Source organism: Neomonachus schauinslandi, chromosome 5, assembly GCF_002201575.2.
Source record: "Neomonachus schauinslandi chromosome 5, ASM220157v2, whole genome shotgun sequence".
In the NCBI taxonomy this organism is placed as follows: Eukaryota; Metazoa; Chordata; class Mammalia; order Carnivora; family Phocidae; genus Neomonachus; species Neomonachus schauinslandi.
In genome coordinates this window covers 152,006,007-152,027,638 of record NC_058407.1, presented here as the reverse complement: position 1 = coordinate 152,027,638, position 21,632 = coordinate 152,006,007, and the positions used below count along the sequence as shown (strand labels likewise).

Here is a 21,632-nt window from a genome sequence, read left to right as displayed (position 1 = left end):
CTCCCGGCGAGGCTATGACCCGGAAAGAGCCGTATTCCAGGAGGCGGGCCAGCGACTCGAGATTAACTTCCGGGTCGCGGTAGAGCTGGCTTTCACGTGGAGGCGGGGAAGGTTGGCCTACGGGTGAGTGCTGAAGAGCGGCACTGGCGGGGCGCCGCGGGCTCTGGAGATTGCGCCTGGGGATTTGCGCGGCGAACTGAGGGGAAAGTGGGTGGCCTGTACCCCAAATCCACACATTCCCCCCACCCCAGTCGCATGTATGCGCTCGCTCTGGCCTGGAAGTTCTCCCGCCTTGGAGCGGGGCCGGGATTCCGTGTAATCCCTCCCTGTGTGTTTGTGCGGAAGCTTTGGCGCGGCGGAGCCTTTGAGGGACCGTTCTCGCCTCCTGGGTCCCTTGCTTCCTGCTCGTGAACCTGCGGCGGCAGTGAGGTGTTAGTTCCATTGTGCAGAGCGCGGGCTCCGCCGTCCTGCGGGCTGGGTTCGAGTCCTTTTTGCCACTTGCTGGCTTTAGGACCCAGGACAAGTAAATTCAAGGCTCGAAGCCTCAGCGAGTCTGAGATGGGGTCTTCACACCGGTCCTCACGAGACTACCGCGAGATTTTAAAAGAGCTTTTGGAGAAAGTGTTTGCTTTTGCTGGAGACGCACTGTAAGATTCTTTCCTCTTCTTGGAGCGAATATATCTGGGGTCGCAGGGTTGAAGAAGAGGATCTTCAGTGCTAAAGAGGAGGAAGCTACAGTGATTACGAACGGCCGAAAGGGGATTAAATTGACTACAGTCTCCCTTCAACTTCTTTGTTCTGTTCAGATCGCTTGACCACTCCCGCCACTTGGCTCTCTCGACTGCACCCTCTCCAGGTTTGCACCTTCTCGCCTGCCTTTGCAGGTCCCTCTTCCTCTGTTCTCCGGTTTCCCTGAGGTCTTGTCTTAGGCTCATTCTGTTTGAGACTTAGTTACCATCCATATATTTACAAGTGTTTTTTGTTTTGTTTTACCCATGTCAGCCCAGTCACCCGTGAGCCTCAGACCCACATATCCACCTGTCTACCGAATATCCTCCTGTCCACTTGGATAGCTCAAGACATCTATGTAAACCAGCCTGTCTCCTGCAGCCCCTAACTACCCGCCTTAAGTTCCTTTTTTTCAGGGATTAACACCACCATCCTGCAGTTGCCTAAGCTGGAAACCTCTGTTCTAGAAACTTTCCAGACAACTGGTAGGCCAGATTAGATGAACTTCATTACTCTGACATCACCACTAGCCTTGCTTTTATCACTATATTTTCATTATCACACCTCTTTTCCTCCTACACCTGCTCCTTGATAGCAGGTGTTTTATCTTGTTCATCTCTGTATCTCTGATCGCTTCTCGGCCTTTTGGCTAAGATCAAGTGTAGTATCTCTGTATCTCTGGCATTCATTAATTCATTGAGTATTTATTGAACACCCGCTGTGTATCAGGTACAGAGCTAGGCTTTGGGAATACAGCAGAAAACAGGAGAAGAGTGAATTGAGAGGGTGTACCCTTGACTTTCCAGGTGCTCCTGGCATGAGTTATAAATGAGCTTGAGCCATGGCTTAGTCCTGGCCTGGCTCTTTGAAGCTGCTAATGGTGAGCCAGGTCCATTGTGGTTCCCCAGGGCTCTGAGGCTGAAGCGAGCTTCAGGATGGAGAAGCTCCTGACCTTTCCCTCCCACTGTTCAAACCTTCTGCGAGGGGGGTATTTTGTTTCTGGATTCCCTGGGTGTCTCCATGTCACCTAGTCCAGGGAGCAGCAGCAGCTTGGGTGGTGACTGGAGAGAAGTGGCCCAGCTGGAAGCTAAAATGTACTTGAGGGCACCAGCCCCTTCCCACAGTTGCCTACATGCCAAAAGCTGGGCATTCTAGGTTGCTCTGTGTCATCTTCAATTGTTATATGTTGGTAATTAATTTGAAAATTTAGAAACAGTGAAGCAAGCAGGGGTGTGGCCCCCAACACCTCCCCCTCTCCCTGGCAGTGTTTGATCTGGTTCAGTCCCTCTTTATGGATGGGGAAACTGAGGCCCAGAGAAACCAACACTACGCAGCAAGAGGGCGTCAGTCACCATTTGAACCTAGGTCTCGTCAGTCCTAGCTGGGGCTTCTTTCATCATATCTTGTTGCTATTCTTATTACTAGTAATGCCACGTGGGAAGGTAATTAGGAGGGTAAGTCATCCAGGTTGCAGGTGGGGGGAATTAATTTCCAGACAGAAAGGAAAAGAGCTACTTAGATGAACCAAGATAAGGGGTTAATTGTGCCATAGTTATTGCATCTGGTGGGAATCAGCAGGAAGAGTTGACCTCAGGATTTCTTTCCCCTTCATTCAGTGAAAGTAAGCCCCTGAGGACAGCACCTGGTCTGTCTGATTAGATTGCAGATGAATCCTCAGTGGCTGGCAAAGGGTAGGCAGTGGGTAAATTTGTTGAATGGGTCACTAGGCTCAGAGATTTAAGGAAGGGGGTGGGAAAGGGAATCACTTTCCACGGATTATTGTGTATTTTTTCCAATAGCCCTTTGAGAAGGAATTGTTATTTCCCCCCATTTTCCAGATGGGAAAATTAATGTTCAGGGAGGCTAGGTGACTAGGGCTTAAGTTAGTGAAGGGAGCAGTTTGAATTTGAACCTGGCGTTATCTGAATTTAAATTCCATTCTACTTCTTTAATCACATTTTCCTTTGTTCCAAAGGAGTCACGTGCCTTTTCCCATCCCCTAACATTTCAGACTAGCCACTCAGAAATGTGGCTCTTGGCACTAACTAGCCGAATTGTACATGGAGTGGTTTGGTATGGAGATAACTTGTACCATTTCTCTTTTCAGGGATGATCACCAAAACCCACAAAGGAGACCTGGGCCTTGGGGTCCCAGAGAAAAAGAAGAAGAAGAAGAAGGTAGTCAAAGAACCAGAGACTCAGTACTCAGTTTTAAACAGTGATAATTATTTCACCGATATCTGTCCCACAAGAGCCACATCCCCCTCAAAGAATGTGGTCCTAGGGCAGGCATCTGAGATCCCTCTAGTGAAGAAAAAGAAAAAAAAGAAGGGCCACAGCACCCTCTGCGAGGAGCACCTAGAACCTGAGACCATATTACGTGCTGGACGGACAGAGAAGTTGTACAGCCCCAGGAAGCAGGCTCTTGGTTCATCTGAGTTCCAGAGTGGGGAGAAGAAAAAAAAGAGGAAGTCCTTAAGGCCTCTGGCCGTGTCTTCTGGCTCAAAAGTGAAAACCTCCCCGGACACAAGACAGGGTGAGGAGGTGACCAGAGTTGGCAAGAAGCCCAAAAAACACAAGAAGGAGAAAAAGGCCCAGGAGGCTGCAGCCTTCTCAGCCAAGGACCCTTGGTTCTGTGAGTCTGGGGATACACTGTACACTTGCTCAGTGGAGAAGGATGGCGAGGAGCAGGCAGCCTCAGGGCAGAAACGGAAGCAGGGGAGCCCCAGGGAATGCAACGTGAAGATGAAGAAGAAAAAGAAAATCTACCAGAAGGGAGATACCTCCCTAGAAGAGCATCTTGAGTGCTCCAAGTCCGTGGAGAGCAGCCCTAGAAAAGGAAGTAAGAAGCCAGTCAAAGTTGAGGCTCCAGAATACATCCCAATAGGACATAACCCCAAGTCCCCTGCAAAGAAGAAAATGAAGTCCAAGAAAAAGGTAGAGCAGCCAGGCATTGAGGAGCCAGCTCTGAAGAGGAATAAAAAGAAGAAGGGGAAAGAGAGCAGAGTAGCAGAAGAACCTTGGGAAGAGGTAGGCATTTCTTCAGAATTAGACTCTGCTTTGGGAGAATAAGGGTGGAAGTTGGGTGTGTGTGTGTTTCTCATATTTGTAGCTGCCAGAACCCTGATAAACTGATTTCAGCCAGAAAAGGGATTTGTTGAGACCTGTAACTGGAAAGGTTAAAAGCTATTTAACTTCAGGTATGGCTGGATCCAGGTGCTCAATAGTAAAGGTATCCCTTGTTATTGAAACTCTACCCAAGTCCTCACTATCTTCAATCAAGATCTAAATAAATTGGAATAAAATTTTTAGATGAATCTCCCTTTCTGAACTCTTGCCTTTTGCTGTCCAAAACTCAGGAACCAAATAGTTTGAGATAACATGGTCTGTGGCTATCTGAGCTTATTTTCTGTGCTCAGTATACATGATTTAGATATCAAATAGATTTGGATTGCAGGAGATGCCCGTGTGGCTTTCCCCAGCTCTGGGCTTCGTTGGTTTTGGTCCCAGACATGCACCTCCGACGTCACAGTAAGATGGTCTCAGAAGCTCCAGGATTTCATCCTAATAATTAGGCTGCCCCCAAAGGGAGAGAGAGAGCCCCTCCGAAACGATTACAGAAGGCGTCTTAGAGCTGCTCTCACAGGCCTCAATTGGATCACACAAGCCAGAATTCCTGATCCTAAGGCGGGGGGGCGGGGGGGGAAGGGGCCTAGGGTATCAGTCCCACCTGAACCCCACTGTCTTGAGGTCAGGAGGAAAAGACAGTTTCTGGGAGGAAAACCCAGTCCTAATTCCCAGGAGGAAGGGAATGGTTGATGGTCTGGTGAAGACAACAGATCCACTGTCTCCCTTCTGACAAGCTTCCTTGAGTGGGGGAGGGAAGGGAGGAGATGAGCCAGAACACTTGGACTGCATAGGCCCATAGCCTCCCCTGTCTGTGCCAGGGCCACACCTCCATTCCTGTCTTTGGGGTATGTCTGTGCGTGTGCAGGGGTTTAGATGGTACATGTCCTACTCCAAGCAGATGTCTGGCCTGTTGGGGTAGTGATGGCTGGAATTTTTTGAACACTTACCATATGCCTGGCACTAAGCTAATGCTCCCCATGTATTAACCCGTTTAATCCTCACATCAGTCTGGTGAGTTAGCTGCTGTGGTCATCCTCATTTGACAGACAAGAAAACATACTCAGAGGAGTTAAATACCTTGATCAAGATCACCCGCCTGTTACAGTGTGGGGCTGGGTTTTAAACCCAATCTGGCTTCTGAACTTGAGGTTTCATCCTTTCTCAGAAGCTGCCCTGTAACTTCTCATAGATGCCAGTATCATTAGAGCCTAAGAAGTGACTGTCTTATATTGGAACAAGCCCTGGATTCTCTTCCCAGTTCTGCACCGACAAGCTCGGTGAGCTCAGACCAGCCACTGCCCCATGGTCCTCAAGTAAGAATGATGGCTAATGTGTATTGAGCACTTACTGGAGGATGGCCCTGGCATTGGAGGGGCTCAGTTAATACTGACTGATGGATGAGCTCCCTGGAGCAGGGTCATCAGGAAGGTGTCTTTGTGGCTTGACCTCAGCTTGGCCAGGCAGGGTTGAGGAGGGCAAAGGTGGCCTCCATAATCAGGGCGTTCTGGTTTCTGGATTTTTCCCAGTTTTGCCCTAGTCCATTAGATTTGGTTTTACTGGTCTCTTTTATTCAGAAGCTCTTAGGGCCAAGAAGAACTCAGAGGTGGGAGCCTAACCCCCATCAGAATCTAGAATCCCTTCTCTCCGGAGTCCAGTGGAAGGTGGTCAGTCCCCTCTGTTTAACATTTCCTGTGATGGGGACTCTGCTGCCTAGGACAGCCCACTGAGTCAGGAAATGCACACATCTTCAAGGTCAGGATAGGTGATGTGCATGAACAGAGCTCTTTAGGGATCATCACACGTGATGCTGGGTGCCAGGCAGAGCACACCTACAGTAAGGATGCAGGAAATGTGGCAGTTGTCATTACCAAAGGACCAGGGAAAGTGGCTGGCCTGAGGTCTCACTTTCAGAGGGTCCCATGGGGGCTGAGGCCAGTGAGAGAGTGTTGCACGTGTACACATGCCCAGGGCAGGCCCAGTGAGGACACCACATGGAAGCAGAGACCTGTGAGGGGTGTCTGCCATTGGTCATGCAGAGGGAACAGCAAGCGCAGAGGCCCTGGAAGGAACGAAGACGGGGTAGTGGGAGCTGGGAGTTTAGGGGGCCAAGTGCTAGAGACCAGAGAGGCCACGGGAGCCTAGATTTTTGTGTAAACAAGATGAGAGCCTTTGGAGGGTTTTGGGGAGTGGAGTGATGTGATCCAATTGAGTTACTAAATTTTTATTAAGATTTTTTTTTTTAAGATTTATTAGAGAAAGCATGCGCGCACACAAGTGGGAGGGGCGAGGGGGAGGGAGAAAGAATCTCAAGCAGACTGTGCCAAGTGCAGAGCCTGATGTGGGGCTCAATCTGAGGACCCTGAGATCTGGACCTGAGCTGAAACCAAGAGTCCGATGCTTAATCTGCGCCACCCAGGTGCCCCTTAAATTTTTACTTTTTAAATTGAGATACGGTAGACATATAACATGGTACAAGTTTAAGGTGTATATATAACATGTTCCACTTGAGTTTTTTTGTTTTTTTTTTAAGTATTAGAGAGAGAGAGAGCATGTGTGCACACTAGCAAGCAGGCGGTGGGGCGGGGAGAGGAGCAGAGGGAGGACAAGCAGACTGTGCTGAGCGCGGAGCCCAGTGCAGGGCTTCATCCCACAACCCTGAGATCATGACCTGAGCCGAAATCAGGAGTTGGACGCTTAACCGACTGAGCCACCCAGGCGCCCCAAGGTTTTATTTTTAAGTAATCTCTATACCCAACGTGGGGCTCGAACCTACAACCCCAAGATCAAGAGTCTCATGCTCTGCTGACTGAGATGGCCAGGTGCCCCTCCAGTTGAGGTTTTAAAGCTCACCTGAGCTGCTGTGCTCAGGTGGGTGAAGAAGCAGGTGTTAAAGACTTGTGGTTGTCCAAACAGGAGAGAAGGCAGTGACTAGGAGTGGGTTGGGGGCACTCTTGAGGAGAGAACTGGGTTTGGGTTTGCTGGCAGGGTCTCCCTCCCCACCCCCCAATCAGGGCCCCGAGGCCCCGAGCCCACCTGTCCCTTGCTAGTTTCCCTCCCACCATCAGCAGGACCCTTGGCCTCTCTCCTCTTACTGGTTTGGTGCCATGGGAGGTAAGATGATGTCTATGTGGCAGGAAAGGTGCGCCAAGCCTAAGTCAGGAGACCCGCATTAGTGTCATCCCTGTCCCTGAGCTGTGGGGGTGACTTCATGATGGTCGCTTCGCCTCTCTAAGCCTTAGTTTCTTCATATGTCAGAAAGGTCAGTGCCATTGTTTTGAGGGGAGAATTGGTGAGAATTGTTCCACGATTCCACAAGAGGACGTCAGAAGTTCTGTAAGTGGCAGGGGTTGAGGTGGTGCTGCGGTCTTCGGTCTTTTCTGGACTCTCGTGATCTCATCTGCTGAGCTGCTGGGGCAGAGGCCATCCTATGCTTGACTTTTACTCCCTTTGCCCTTTTGTGCAGGAGCCTGACACAGACTTAGAGGTGGTGTTGGAAAAGAAAGGCAACATGGATGAGGCGCACATAGACCAGGTACGGCCCAGGTCCTCACCCCCCTTCCATGTGTCTTGCCACCCGCCAGGCACACATTTGTCTCCTACAAGGCAACAAGATCCTGGTCCCAGAGGTGTCAGGGACCCCAAAAGCCACCAGCCAGCCTCTGGCACACTTCCAGTGGTAGGAACTTGGGGCCTCCCCCACTTCATGCTGGGAGACCCCTTCACTACCGCAGCTCTGACTGAGGGGCCATCTGTTCATTCAGAGTCCCAGGGCGAGGCTTTCCTCCTTGTAATTGCTGCAGGGAGAGACGGGAGTGTGACCCCAGGAACTGTAACCAGGACAGGGAGCATGTGCTCAGCCAGGCCCATGCATTGCCGTCTCCTGGCCTCGATTCAGGAGTGTTTAGAGAAGTTACTCTGTTGTGGATCTGCTTCTGCCTCTGCCGTGCCCAGATCCGTAGATAGATGCATCCTTTCACTGGAGCGTGACTTACTGGAATCGGGGTGTATGTATGGTCCTGAACCAAATGAGGCCTGGCAGGACGGGGTGGTAACAGCATAGGCTTGGCTTTGGGCCGTTACTAACAAGGTGACTTTGGGCAGTCACTAACCTCACTGACCCTCCTTAGGTGGCTGCGAAGACCAAACGAGGTCGTGTTTGTGCGGCACTCAGCAGGGGCCTGTCTGATACTTCAGCTTAAGAAGTGGCAGCCATTACCCTGACCACATCCTCTTGCTTTGTCAGCAAGTAATTGCTGGAGAGAAGCAACAGGGTGTGATACAGAGATGACCCTGTCCCTTGGCCCTTCTCCTCCAGGAGAGAAGGAAACCAGAAAGTACTAGCAAATGAGTGGAGTGTGAGGAGGCCTGTAAGATGCCACAGAAGTTCCAAATCTAATGCCTTTGGGGCACTGGGGAACTCTTCCTGGAGGCGGCACATCGAAGTGGGGCCGTGAAGATCCGTGAGGTGATGCTGACTAATGGGAGCTCCCTAGCCTTTGGGTCATAGTCGCACTGCTCCCCAGAGTCAGGGCCAACGGTAATGAGCTGGGCAGCTGCACAGAGAGGACACAGGTGCGGCCCTGACCTGTCTAGGACCTTCCATCAGTTCCTTTCCCAGGTGTCCTCCGCCACGCAGGATGCAGCAAGTTGCTGGAACTCAGTCCCTGTGCCTGTGAACTTCCTATGGGCAGGGCCCGCCAGCAACCCTTTACTTCTTTTTTGTGCCTGCTGAGTACTTTGATTACTTGACAGTTTTTAAGAAAACCTTTAACCATTTTGGGTGACACATTACCTCAGTGTAAGTGAAGCTTTCTGTTTGACCTCTCCTGTTTTCCCCATAAGTGCTAAAAGTTTACTTTGTTAAAAAATTGCAACCTGAAAACAAAGGCAACCTGAAATCCTACCATCTAATAATGATCATTGTTAGCCCTTTAGTTATATTGTTCCAGATTTTTCCTTTGTAACTATATATGTGTAATTTTAAAGCACTGTGCAATCATGCTCTGTATACTGTTCTTTTAACTTTTGTCATTTAATTGTTGATTGCTTTTCATTTTGGTATATGTACATCTGTATCATTCCACACATGGAGCATGGTTCCACTATAGGAATATATCATCATTTTCTCATTTTTACGGCTGTCACTTTGTTTTATGTAGTTTTAAACTTACATAAATGGTCACCTTGACTCTATAAATGGTCACCTTGACTCGTAGCCTGTGGGAGATTATAAGGGAGGAGGGGGACACCTAGGTGGCTCAGTCGGTTGAGCGTCCGATTCTTGATTTCGGCTCAAGTCATGATCTCAGTCATGAGATTGAGCTCCATGTTGGGCTCTGTGCTGGGTGTGGAAGCTGCTTGAGATTCTTTCTCCCTCTCCCGCCTCCATCACCACCACCCCAAACTCATACATGCTCATGTGCTCGCTCTCACTGCCCCCCCCCCCCAAAAAAAGGGAGCAGAAGAAAGGCCACAAATTGGGACAGCTGAAGTTATACCTAATCCTTAGAAGGGAGGACAAGGCCCTGGAAGCTTTTTTTTTTTTTTTTTTGTAATTGAAGTGTAGTTGACATACAATGTTACAGTAGTTTCAGACGTACAACCTAGTGATTCAGTAATTACGTATTTTATGAAATGCTCACCACAGTAAGTGTAGTTACCATCTGTCACCATACAAAGCTATTACAATATTACTATGTTTCCTGTGCTGTACTTTACATGCCTGTGACTTATTTATAACTAGAAGTTTGTACCTCTCAATCTCTTTCACCTATTTGAGCCCATCTGCCTATACCCCTCCATCTCGCAACCACTAGTTTTCTGTTTTTATGAGTCATTTCTGTTTTGTTTTGTTTGTTCTTTTTTCTGTCTCAGTGATTTCACTTAGCATAATACACTGTAGGTCCATCCATGTTGTTGCAAATGGCAACAGTTCATTCTTTTTCATGACTGAGTAATATTCCACTGTGTTGGGTGCCATGTGTGTACGTGTACGTATGTGTACACATACCACATCTTTTTGCATTCATCTATCAGTGAACACTTAGGATGCATCCATATGTTGGCTATTGTAAATAATGGTGGGATAAACATAGGAGTACATATATCTTTTCAAATTAGTGTTTTCCTTTTCTTTGGGTAAATACCCAAAGTAGAATTACCGGCTTGTATGGCATTTCAGTTTTTAAATTTTTGAGGAAATTCCATGCTGTTTTTTAGAGTGGTTGTACCAATTTACATTCACACCAACAGTGTACAAGAGTTGCCTTTTCTCTGCATCCTTGCCAACACTTGGTATTTCCTGTCTTTTTGATACTAGCCATTCTGACTGGTGTAATGTGATATCTCATTGTGGTTTTGATTTGCATTTTCCTGATGGTTAATGATGTTGAACATCTGTTCATGTGTCTGTTGGCCATTTGTATGTCTTCAGAAAAGTGTCTATTCAGGTCCTCTGCCCTTTTATTTATTTATTTATTTATTTATTTATTTTTGGTATTGTATGAGTTCTTTATATATTTTGAATATTAGCCCCTTATTGAATATGTTATTTGCAAATAAGTTGATCCTTGAACAACATGGGTTTGAATTGCACAAGTACATGAATACATGGATTTTTTTTTTTGATACAGTATGTAAATGCATTTTTTCTTCCTTACGATTTTAACACCTTTAGCTTTATTGTAAGAATACAGTATGTAATATGTATAACTTACAAAATCTGTGTTAATCAACTGTTTATATTATTGGTAAGGCTTTGAGTTAACAGTAGGCTACTAATAGTTAAATTTTGGGGGAGTCAGAAGTTACATGTGGATTTTCAACTGTGCAGGGAATCGGTGCCCTCACCCCCACTTGTTCAAGGGTCAACTGTATCATCTCCCATTCAGAGGTTGCCTTTTCTTTTGTTATGATTTCCTTCACTGTGCAGAAGCTTTTTAGTTTGATGTAGTCCAAATTGTTTTTTTTATTGCCCTTGCCTGAGGAGACAAATCCAGAAAAACATTGCTAAAACTGATGTCCAAGTGTTTATTGCCTATGTGTTTTGTTTTTGTTTTTTTTAAGATTCTATTTATTTGAGAGAGAGAGAGAACATGAGATGGGAGAGGGTCAGGGGGAAGCAGGCTCCCCGCCGAGCAGGGAGCCCAATGTGGGTCTTGATCCCGAGACTCTGGGATCATGACCGAAGGCAGTCGCCCAACCACAGCCACCCAGGCGCCAGCCTATGTTTTTTTTTTTTTTAAGGTGTTATTTATTTGAGAGAGAGAGAATGAGCAGGGGGAGGGGCAGAGGGAGAGGGAGAAGCAGGCTGCCCACTGAGCAGGGAGCACGATGGGGGCCTAATCCCAGGACCCTGGGATCATGACCTGAGCCGAAGGCAGACACTTAACCAACTGAGCCACCCAGGTGCACCGCCTATGTTTTCTTTTAGGGCTCCTATGGTTTCAGGTCTCACATTTAAGTCTTGAATTCTTTTTGAGTTTATTTTTGTGTATGGTATAAGCAAGTGGACCAATTCCATCCTTTTGGTATAGCTGTCCAGTTTTCCCAACACCATTTATTAGAGACTATCTTTCCCCCATTGTATATCCTTGGATCCTTTGTCATAGATTAATTGACCACATAAATGTGGGGTTTTTTTCCTGGGCTCTGTGTTTTCTTCTATCAACCTGTGTGTCTGCTTTTGTGGCAGTACCATTCTGTTTTGATTACTGTTGCTTTGTAGTATAGTTTGAAATTTGGGATTGTGCTACCCCCAGCTTTGTTTTTCTCAAGATTGCTTTGGCTATTCAGAGTCTTGTGGTTCCATACAAACTTTAGGATTGTTAGTTCCAGTTCTATAGAAAATGCTATTGGTATTTTGATAGGGATTGCATTGAACCTGTAGATTGCTTTGGGTAGTATGGACATTTTAACAATATTAATTCTTCCAATCCATGAGCATGGTATATCTTTCCATTTATTTATGTGATCTTCAGTTTCTTTCATCAGTGTCTTATGATTTTCAGAGTATACCTCTTTCGCCTATTTATTCCTAAGTATTTTATTCTTTTTGATGCAGTTGTAAATGGGAGTGTTTTCCTTTTTTTTAAGACAGAGCTAGCAAATGGGGGGTGGGTGGGTAAAGGGAGAAAGAGAATCTTAAGTAGGCGATCTCACGACCCTGAGATCATGTTAAGAGTCAGACGCTTAACCAGCTGAGCCACCCAAGTGCCCCCAGGGGTATTTTTTTAATTTCTCTTTTTGATAGGTTGTTATTAGTGTATAGAAATGCAACAGATTTTTTTTTTTAAGATTTTATTTATTTATTTGACAGATAGTGAGAGCAGGAACACAAGCAAGGGGAGTGGGAGAGGGAGAAGCAGGCTTCCTGCAGAGCAGGGAGCCCGATGTGGGACTCGATCCCAGGACCCTGGGATCATGACCTGAGCCGGAGGCAGACGCTTAACAACTGAGCCACCCAGGCACCCTGCAACAGATTCTTATATATTGATTTTGTATCCTGCAGCTTTTACTGAATTCATTTATTAGTTGTAATAGTTTTTTGGTGGAGTCTTCAAGGTTTTCTATACAGAGTATCATGCCATCTGCAGGTAGTGACAGTTTTCTTTCTTTCCAATTTGGATCCCTTTTCTTTTTCTTGTCTGTTGTGGCAGACACTTCAGTACTGTGTTGAATAAAAGTGATGAGAGTAGATATTTTTGTTTTGTTTCTCATCTTAGAGAAAAAGTTTGCAGCTTTTCACCATTTAGTATGATATTAACTGTGGGTTTATCATTTATGGCCTTTTATGTTGAGGTATGTTCCCTCTGTACCCACTTTGTTGACAGTTGTTACCATGAATTGATGATGAATTTTGTCAAATGCTTTTTCTGCATGTATTGAGATGAATATTTTTATTCATTTTGTTGATATTGATTTACAGATATTAAACCATCTTTGCATCCCTGAGATAAATCCTACTTGATCATGGTGAATGATCCTTTTAATGCTGAATTCAGTTTGCTAACATTTTGTTGAGGACTTTTGCATCTATGTTCATTAGGGATATTGGTCCTGGAAGCTTTTATATCAAACAGCAGGGTCATTAGTCCACTGATGGTGGCCTTGAGCCATGCTGGCAACATTGTATAAGATGTACCTACTGTGGACCAGGCACTTTGTTAGGTTCTTACATTCTGCACCCAACAATTTCATGTGGGGTAGGGAGTTCTCCCACCCCAGCAATTCTTGGCCACCAACTGGGTGGCCTGCCATTCAGCTCAGTTCTGACACTGTATATCTGGAGATCGTGTCACATCCCACAGGTTAAGGACTCAGTCCCACCAGACTGCTCCCCACCCATGCCCCAGTTCAGATGCCAGTTACAAGCTGGATTGTCACCTGTGCTTCTTACCAGGCTGTTATAGATGGGAGGTTCTGATAACCCCCTCCTTGGGTTTTATTAATTTGCTAGAGCAGTTCACAAAACTCAGAGAAACCTTTTACTTACAAGATTGTTGTTTATAATAAAAGGATATAAATCAGGAAGAGCCGGATGGTGGTGATACATAGGGCAAGGTATGGGGAACTGCACTGAACTTGCTTGCCCTCTCCAAGCATACCACTGTCCCCAAATCTCCATGTTTTCACCAACCCTGAAGCTCTCTGAACACCCCCCTCTTTTGGGGGTTTTATGGAGGCTTCATTACATAGGCACGATTGATTAAATCATTGGCCATTTGGTGATTGATTCACCCTTCAGCCCCTCTTCCTTCCTTGGGGGTTGGAGTTGGGACTGAAAATTCCAAACCTCTAGTCACAGGGTTGGTTCACCTGGCAACCAGCCCCCATTCTTAGGTTCTTTCAGGCATTCACCTCATTAACATAACAAAACATGTTATGAGGCATTCACCTCATAACATAACATTAACAAAACAACTTGATGACTCCCAAGGGGTTTAGGAGCTTTGTGCAGAAACTGGATGAAGACCAAATACGTATTTATTATGAATCCGATCACAATTCTGTTTCTCCCATTTATCCTCCAAGGTAGCTGATATTTCTACTTGCAGATAAATGGAAGTACACAAAGGTTAAGTGACTTACGCAAGGCCACACTAGTTAATGGCAGAGCTAAGATTCAAACTAACCTGTGCCTGACTTCAGTGCTATTTCTAGAAAACAGTGCTGTCCCGAAAGTTAACTACAGTATCTTCTGTACAGGAAGGCAGGGCTTCAGGCAGTACGCTTTGGGAAGTTTCTACCCAGTATGGCTATTACAGACAAAAAAAGTTCTAGTGCTGAAAGTGGATAAGGCTCAGTTTGTAGGAAAGTTCATTCTTTTTTTTTTTTTTTTAATTTATTTATTCATCAGAGTCAGAGAGAGAGATAGAGGCAGCGGCAGAGGGAGAAGCAGGCTCCCCACCTAGCAGGGAGCCCAATGTGGGACTTGATCCCAGGACCCTGGGATCGTGACCTGAGCCGAAGGCAGATGCTTAACCATCTGAGCCACCCAGGCGTCCCAGGAAAGTTCATTCTTAAAAGAAGTTCATTCTTAATCCAAAACAAGGATTAATGAGGCTGCCCATTTTAGGCCAAGGGATTGCAGCCTTGGGTTGCTTAGAGGATACTTTTGACAAATGCCTGCCCCAGTTTGCAGCAGAGGGAAGCTGCTCTCCCTCTTGTCACCCTCCTGTCCTCCTGCCCTGTCTCTCTGCTCGGTTTTAAGCTCAGAGGAAAACAACTGTGTCCCATTTCCCTCTTTTCTTTCCTCTCCCTTGTTCAGGTGAGGCGAAAGGCCTTGCAAGAAGAGATCGATCGTGAGTCGGGCAAAACAGAAGCTTCTGAACAGAGGAAGTGGACAGTAAGTTTGCTGCTCAGGCTCTGGTCGGTTGCATACCCCGGCACCGTGAGTCCTCCTTCTGCATGTTGCACCCTGAAGAGCAGAGTGCTGGGAGACCATGTTAGTCCAGGCCCCTGAGGCTGTCCCTGTGTGCCTGCTGGCTCTCTTCACTGCAGAACTTGTCCTGAGCTAATTTCCTTCCTTCTGAAAGGGGTGCTTGCCTCCCTCCTGGAGAGCTGGCCAAGGAAGATAAGCAGCCTGAACCTTTGTCTCCTGCTGTGGATGGGTGGGGTGTCCCACACATTAGTCACTGAGGGCATGTGACAGGCGCTTTCCAGCAGTGGATGATGACCTCAAAAGGCGGCTTGGACCAGGGCAGGAGGCAGAAGTGAGAGCGGTGTGGTGGCAGGCCTCTCTCAGGACTGCCTTGGAGGTCCAGTTGAAATGGGAGATTTCCAAACCAGGCCTGAGGAGATGGGACAGGAGAGAGTGCAGCACAAGGACCACAAAGTCAGGCTGAAGAGGGCTGAGAGGGATGTGGGCAGGGCGGTGGGCCATACCAGGCCAGCCTCGGTGGCCATCGTAGGGAGCGTGCACTGGGCTCTAAGTACTGTGGGAGCTGCTGGAGGGCATTTATGTAGGGGAAATGGGGAGTGGGTTAGAAGGCTCAGCCTGCAGGCCTGAGGACTGAGATGGTGGCAGAAGATGGAGAAAGAGAAGAAAACAGCTTCATAATCCAAAAAGACTTGTTAATAGATTGGATTTGGGGGAGAGGGAAAGAAGGATCCAGACAACAGGGAAGCCTTGCCTGTCTGCACTGTTAAGTCACAGTTTAACATAGGAAAGAACAATTGATTTGGATCAAAAGACCTAAGTTCAATTTCGGGCTCTGCCACTTTCTAGTTGTGAGACTCAGGCAAGCAGTGTCTTCTCTCTGAGCCTCAGTTTCCATACCTGTGGAATGAGACTCATACTCTGGTCCAGTGGGATATGGAGAGGGGCTTTGTTATGTGTCTTCCCTCTGGGTATTCTCTCTTTTCTCCCCAACCTCTTGAGCTGAGCAGAGCTGATAGATACCGTTATTGACTTGAGGAAGGCAAGAAACGGGACAGCATCATTCAGAACCTTTGGCTCCAGGGGCTGTACCCAGAAGGACCTGATGGGGGAAGAGGGCTCCTGGGGCCCAGGGGCGGTATCTGCTGGGGACACTTTAGGTGGCATTACCTCCCAGGACCTAGGGCCACTTGACCGCTGAGGCATATGGTGGGGCTTCCAGAGTGGCTGTGGGCCCCTGCGGGAGGGTCCCCTTTCAGTGGGTCAGCAGCCCTTGGAGAGCTAGCCTACCTATGACTGGTCAGCCTCTGGCAGCACTCTCCTCAGATCCAGTGCAGGAGTGTCCGAGCTGGTTTCTCATCCTAGAAATTGTAGACCCGGGAAGCTGCAATTATGCCTACAACTGGGCCACTATGAAGCTGGGAGAATTTGTCACTGCTTCACTCAGAGCAGGTGTAGCAGTGACTGGTTCTTACTGTTCTCCCAAATCTGACCTAGAAATAAGTGCTAAGCTGGGATTTGGCTTGCAATTGGAAAGTTTCCAGGCAGTATGGAGGTCACCAATTGGGGTGGGGTGGGAAGAATGACAAATTATCAAGGATTTAAAGTTGCCAAACATTGTGCTCTGGGTTGTTGGTGTAAAATGTGATTTGATCCGTAGCTGAAGCCCTGTGAGAAGGGTATTACACTCCTATTTTATAGATGACGACATTGAGGCTCAGAGAGTTTAGGTGATTTGACCAGGGTCACACAGGTAGGCTGGATTCTTGGGTGTCTGTGACTTTAAACTCCTAGTTTTCTTGAGCCAGGTTTCTTGTCTCTCTCACAGATATGGGAAGGACAGGGGTCTTTTCTTATGCAGCTTCTCTGAGGGACTGTCTTGAATTTTCTTGAACATGGATGATTTGTGTATAGGTGGTAGAGTACTCTGGACAGGAATTAGAACCCCCGAGTTCCTGGAGTTCCTGGGCTGGCTCAGCTTTGGACTTAGCTGTGTGACCCTTGACCTCTCTGGGCCTCCACTCCCTGCTCTGAAATGCAGTGCTTGTGTGAAGAGAAGTTCATTTCAGATTCCCACTTGCCTCCTCCTCCTTCCAACTGTCAGAAACCTTAGGCTGAGGGAAGAGTGGGTAGCCAGCTGGTGAGGCGAAGTGAGCTGTGCTGGGAGGTGTGTAGAGGTGTGTTGGGAGGTGAGGTTGTTGGAGGTGAGGTGAGGTGAAGTGTGCCATGCTCTTTGCAGTGAGTGAGGGAAGGAGTAAAGCAGACAGGCAGCTCCATGGTGGGCCCTGGTGTAGGCCAGACCTGAGATAGAATTCCAGCAGGGTCGTTAATGAGGTTTGTGCCCCCAGTTAAGCTGCAGACCTCCCATTTCCTTATCAGTAAAATGGGAATGCTAACAGTATTCCTCATAGGGCTCTTGTTAGAATTCAGAAGACAGTCCATTGATGTGCTCATGAGCACTGTGCCTGGTACATAGCCAGCATTTAATCAGCTGGATCCTCCCTGGTGGGGCTGGGGCTGGGGAAGGGGTAGGGCTTTGGAAACCAGGAAAATAACCACCTCTTTTTCTCTATACAGGGAACTCAGTTTGGCCAGTGGGATACTGCCAGCTTTGAAAACGAGGAACAGAAACTGAAATTTCTCAAACTGATGGGTGGCTTTAAAAATGGGGCCCCTTCATTCAGCCGCCCCTCTAACACGATCGGAAGGCCCAACATGGCTCTCAGCAAGAAGGCGGCTGACGCCCTGCAGCAGAACCTGCAGCAGGACTACGACCGGGCCATGAGCTGGAAGCACAAGCGGGGCGCTGGCCTTGGCTTCTCCTCCGCCCCAGACAAAACCTTTTATATTGACAGGAATGCTTCCAAGTCGATTAAGTTTGAAGATTAGACTCTACTGTCTTGTCCTTCAAAACAGCCCAGATTGCTTTTATTATTCATTTATGCAGTTGAAAGCCATCTGACAACTGTCTCAGATCAAACCTCTGCAGAGATTAAGGAAAACTCTGCCTGTGTGCTTGGACGAAGTGGGGTCAGGGAGCTCATGTTTCAGAAGCCAAGAGAACATGTGAGTGGCTAACACCTACTATTTTGTGTATTAAGCATTCCATCCCTGTGTGAAGACATCAGCATATATAAATAATAGCTAAATTTGCTGAGTGCTTAGTATGTGCCAGGTACGTACTACTGTGTTTCCCTCGCATTAATGTAGTTAGTAATTATGAAATAGGTGCTATTATCCCCATCTTACCGTTGAGGAAACTGAGGTTCAGGGATGAAGTAATAAAATTGCCCGGTTCACCCAACCAGTAAGTGCCAAGTGTTGGACTTTTGTATCCCATGTCCTGTGTCACTGTTCACTCTCCAAATGTCCCCTTCTAGGGAATTTCACCAGGAATACTCATGGGGGATGAAAATCTCTTGATTAAAGAGACAAATTTTGTGAGATGTCTAAATCTCAAATAGGAAGTAGAATTGATGGTAAACAGGTAAGAGCAAGCTCATTTTCTTTTCCCATCCTGAAGGCAAAGAGGGGTCTGAATGGCCACCAAGCAGATGTGGCTGAGCTTCCTCTGTGGTTGGGAAATGTGTTTCTAAACCAATTTTGCCTTTTCTGGCTCTCCTGCCTTCCATCCTCAGTGTTGAGCTTGGATTTAATCTTCATGCTTTAACTGAATTCTGACCAAGGCATTTTAGAGAGACTGTTAGTCTTAATGAACTGACGGCAAATTCCCAGGGATATGTTTATTAGAATCTTTGTGACCACAAGGGAGAGAGTCCTAGGTGACTTGTGTGGTCACCCAGGAGGCCTGGGATGCACAGGAAGTTGCCTTATCATGACACTGCTGCCATGCCTGGACCCTACAACCAGCCTCACAGAGCTCCAGGTACAGTGACCTGAGTGACAAATGACCACCTTCTCCATTCACCTAGCATTTTGCATCTGAAAATACCGGTTCTGAGTGTGACATTTTCACATCACTTGGCCTGAATGCCTCCTATAGATATCCCAGCTCAGGTAGGCCTAACTAAATAGCCAGGATATTCAGTCTCTCACTGGGCAGGAAGTCCTGATGTGTTTGGGTTGACTCAGCAACTCAGCAAGGAAATGTTCTTTTCCTCTCTGCTCCATCCATCCTATTGGCTTCATCAGGCTGCTTGAAAGAATAGCTGTAGCAATTGTAGGTGGGATATCAAGATACTAGAACATTCCAGAGGAAGAAGAAAAACCTGATGGCTCAAGGAAAGTTCCAGAAGACCTTTCATCGTCACTCATTGCCTAGTGGTCACACGCCCATTTCTGAGCCAGCCCCTGGCGTGTGGAGGAAGAGTCTCCTCAGGCCAGTCATAAAGGAAGAGTGAGGGGCAGGTGCTGGCAAGACAGACATGGAGTCCACTACTGCCCCACTGGGCAGAGGTGAGGTGGGCCTGCCTGGGTGCTGCCTAGTAAGCATGGGCCAGGGAAGGGGTCGCACAAATCTATCCCAGCAGTGTTTCAGGTGGGTCACTTCACTCGGAATGTGAATTGGGCCTTTGATGGATTCAACCTTGAGATACATGATGGAAGAGGCCATCTAAGTGCCTGGAAGGTAAGGTTCTGTGTTTGAGTTAGCTACTTCAGAGCACCTCCTCTTCACAGGGGGATAAATCTCTCCTGACCTTGATCTACACCACAGGAATTCACTCACTGTATTGACTGTTTCTCTCATTCTTTTTAACTTGTCAAGAGATGACTCTACAGTTTGGGCCTGCCTTGGCTCGTCAGGAAGGGTTGTGCTCAACCATCTCTTGGGTGATTCTGGAGATTAGTTAATTAGTTGTCCACTCTCTTGTCCCCATAGTGATAGTTCTCATTAGCGATGTGATGGTCAGGCCTTTCCCCTCCTGTCATTTAGTATAAATAGTCTGTGTAATAGGATTTGACTTTCAAACTTAATGTATCACCATTGGCTGAAGAGTTCCACTGGCTTAGGAGAAGGTTTATAGTTTGTTTCTGAAGGAGGGTCTAACCAGAGCAGATGGAACAGCCCAGACAGCAAGATGGCCAGTGGCCTCAAAATGGACTTAACCTTGGTCTGCATTGACAAGAGTGGCAGAGACACCATTTCCCAAGTTAGCAGGTCTCTGTCCTGTAGCAGTGTGCAGTCCCGGGAGGATTTTCACTCTGAGCTTCCTGTGTTAGCTGGGGTCCTCACTTTTGTGAATTAAATGCATTGACTTGTGCCACCTCTGCCCCTTTTCCCCATGTCCAGAGCCATCAATTTGCAAGGGTTTTTTTGGTGTGATTTCCTATGCTCTTGATGTCTTGACTCTGTAGAACACAGCATGTTTCCACTGCAAAAGGCGGTTTTGGGATTTTTACTCAGAATCGGGGCAGGAGAGGTCTGGCATATAGCACAGCCAAGGTCTTAGTTGAATATTTAACAGCCCTGTTCTCATTTCTCCCTTGGGGATTTCTTACTCGACTGACCCTCCTATTGGCAGGGTCCTTCCCTCCTCAGTTGCCCTTATCCAGCTATCTCTGAAACCTTATGATTCTTAATTACTTCATCCTTTGCAGTGATTCCTGCTATTTCTGCCTTAGCCTGCTAGGCCCTACCCTGAGACTTGCTTTCCATAACTAGACCGATCCATCAAAAGTATTTGCTAGATAGACAAAGTTCTCCTCGAAAAGAAATTGTGTATTCAGCTCTACAAACAGAATTATTGAGGTTTGTGATTGGCAGAATAATGACCCCCCATGGGGTCATTGGACCTCATGGACAACATATGTTGTCCATGTCCCAGTCACCAGAACCTATGAGTGTTAGCACACAAAAGAGAGTTTAGGGTAGCAGATGGAATTACAGTTGCCAGTCAGCTGACCTTAAAATAAGATGATCCTGGATTGTCTGATTGGGCCCAGTGTAATCATATGGGTTCTTAACTGTAGAAGGGGGAGGCAGAAATGTGGAAGAGACTTGTAAGAAAAACTCAACAAGCTGTTGCTGGTTTTAAGTTAGAGGAAGGGGCCACAAGCCAAAGAATGCAGATGGCCTCTAGAAGCTAGGAAGGTCAAGAAAACATTCTCCCCCACCTGCCCCCAGAGCCTCCAGAAGGAACAAAGCCCTGCCCATACCTCCATTTTGAGGGTAAGCCTGCTGAGACCTGTTGGACTTGGGAAAAACAGATCTGCAAGGTGATAGAATTGTATTGTTGTAAGCCACTAAGTTTGTGGTAATTTGTTAAAGCAGCAATAGAAAAGTAATACAGGTCTCATGCGGAACTTTTCCTCATTTTTTTTACCTTATTTCCTAAAATTCTTTGAATTTTTATTGTTCCATTGTCCTTTGTAATGACATCCCCTGTAGGCTGTGGTTTTCAGAGATTGGCTAATTGATTCAGTAATGGGCTGAGGAAAACCACAACAGATCATAGAAAATCTAAGCCTTTGCCTGGGCCTGGTGACAGATGGTTCTGAAGCTCCTTTGAGGTAATGCATTACTCAACTTAATACGAAAGTCCAAATTCATGTCAATTTAAGAACATTATGTTACTCAGGCTTGGGAACGAACGCTGTCTGATATGAACAGCCTCAGAGTAGAAGAAAAGACTTAAAGCAGGTAATTTGTGAATTTGCCAATTGTGTTTCATTCAAACAGTATCATATAGTAACAGTGGTATATGGAATAATCTTAATGGAAATAATTTTGTGAAATAAAGGTCACTTGATAATATTTGAGTAATACCACCATGCTTTCTGAACTTCTGTATGTTTTGTTCAGTAAAGGGGAGCAAAAGGGTTATTCAGAATCCGCTGTTCTTTAACATAGGCTCTTTTCTCAGGCTGGGGGCCGGGGGTGGGGAGTGGTGGGGAAATTAACAATTAAGTTGGCCAGAAAATCCATATATATTCT

At 46.8% G+C, this 21,632-nt stretch overlaps 1 protein-coding gene and 1 pseudogene across 3 annotated transcripts; both read left to right on the top strand.

Annotated features, from left to right (window-relative positions):
- The first annotated feature begins 75 nt into the window (after positions 1 to 75).
- On the top strand, positions 76 to 18,138 carry KNOP1 (lysine rich nucleolar protein 1). Of its 3 annotated transcripts, none has more exons than XM_021698217.1 (5): positions 76 to 123; positions 2,837 to 3,759; positions 7,322 to 7,390; positions 14,627 to 14,704; positions 17,315 to 18,138. In XM_021698217.1, the coding sequence occupies exons 2-5, from the start codon at positions 2,839 to 2,841 to the stop codon at positions 17,624 to 17,626; spliced, it is 1,380 nt and encodes a 459-aa protein (XP_021553892.1). In that variant the 5' UTR covers positions 76 to 123; positions 2,837 to 2,838; the 3' UTR covers positions 17,627 to 18,138. The 3 variants fall into 3 exon arrangements, with proteins under 3 accessions (XP_021553892.1, XP_021553893.1, XP_044771015.1); XM_021698218.1 differs by lacking the exon at positions 76 to 123 and adding an exon at positions 785 to 856; XM_044915080.1 differs by lacking the exons at positions 76 to 123; positions 7,322 to 7,390 and adding an exon at positions 785 to 856.
- On the top strand, positions 1,359 to 1,449 carry LOC123325063 (annotated as a pseudogene).
- Positions 18,139 to 21,632: the final 3,494 nt, after the last annotated feature.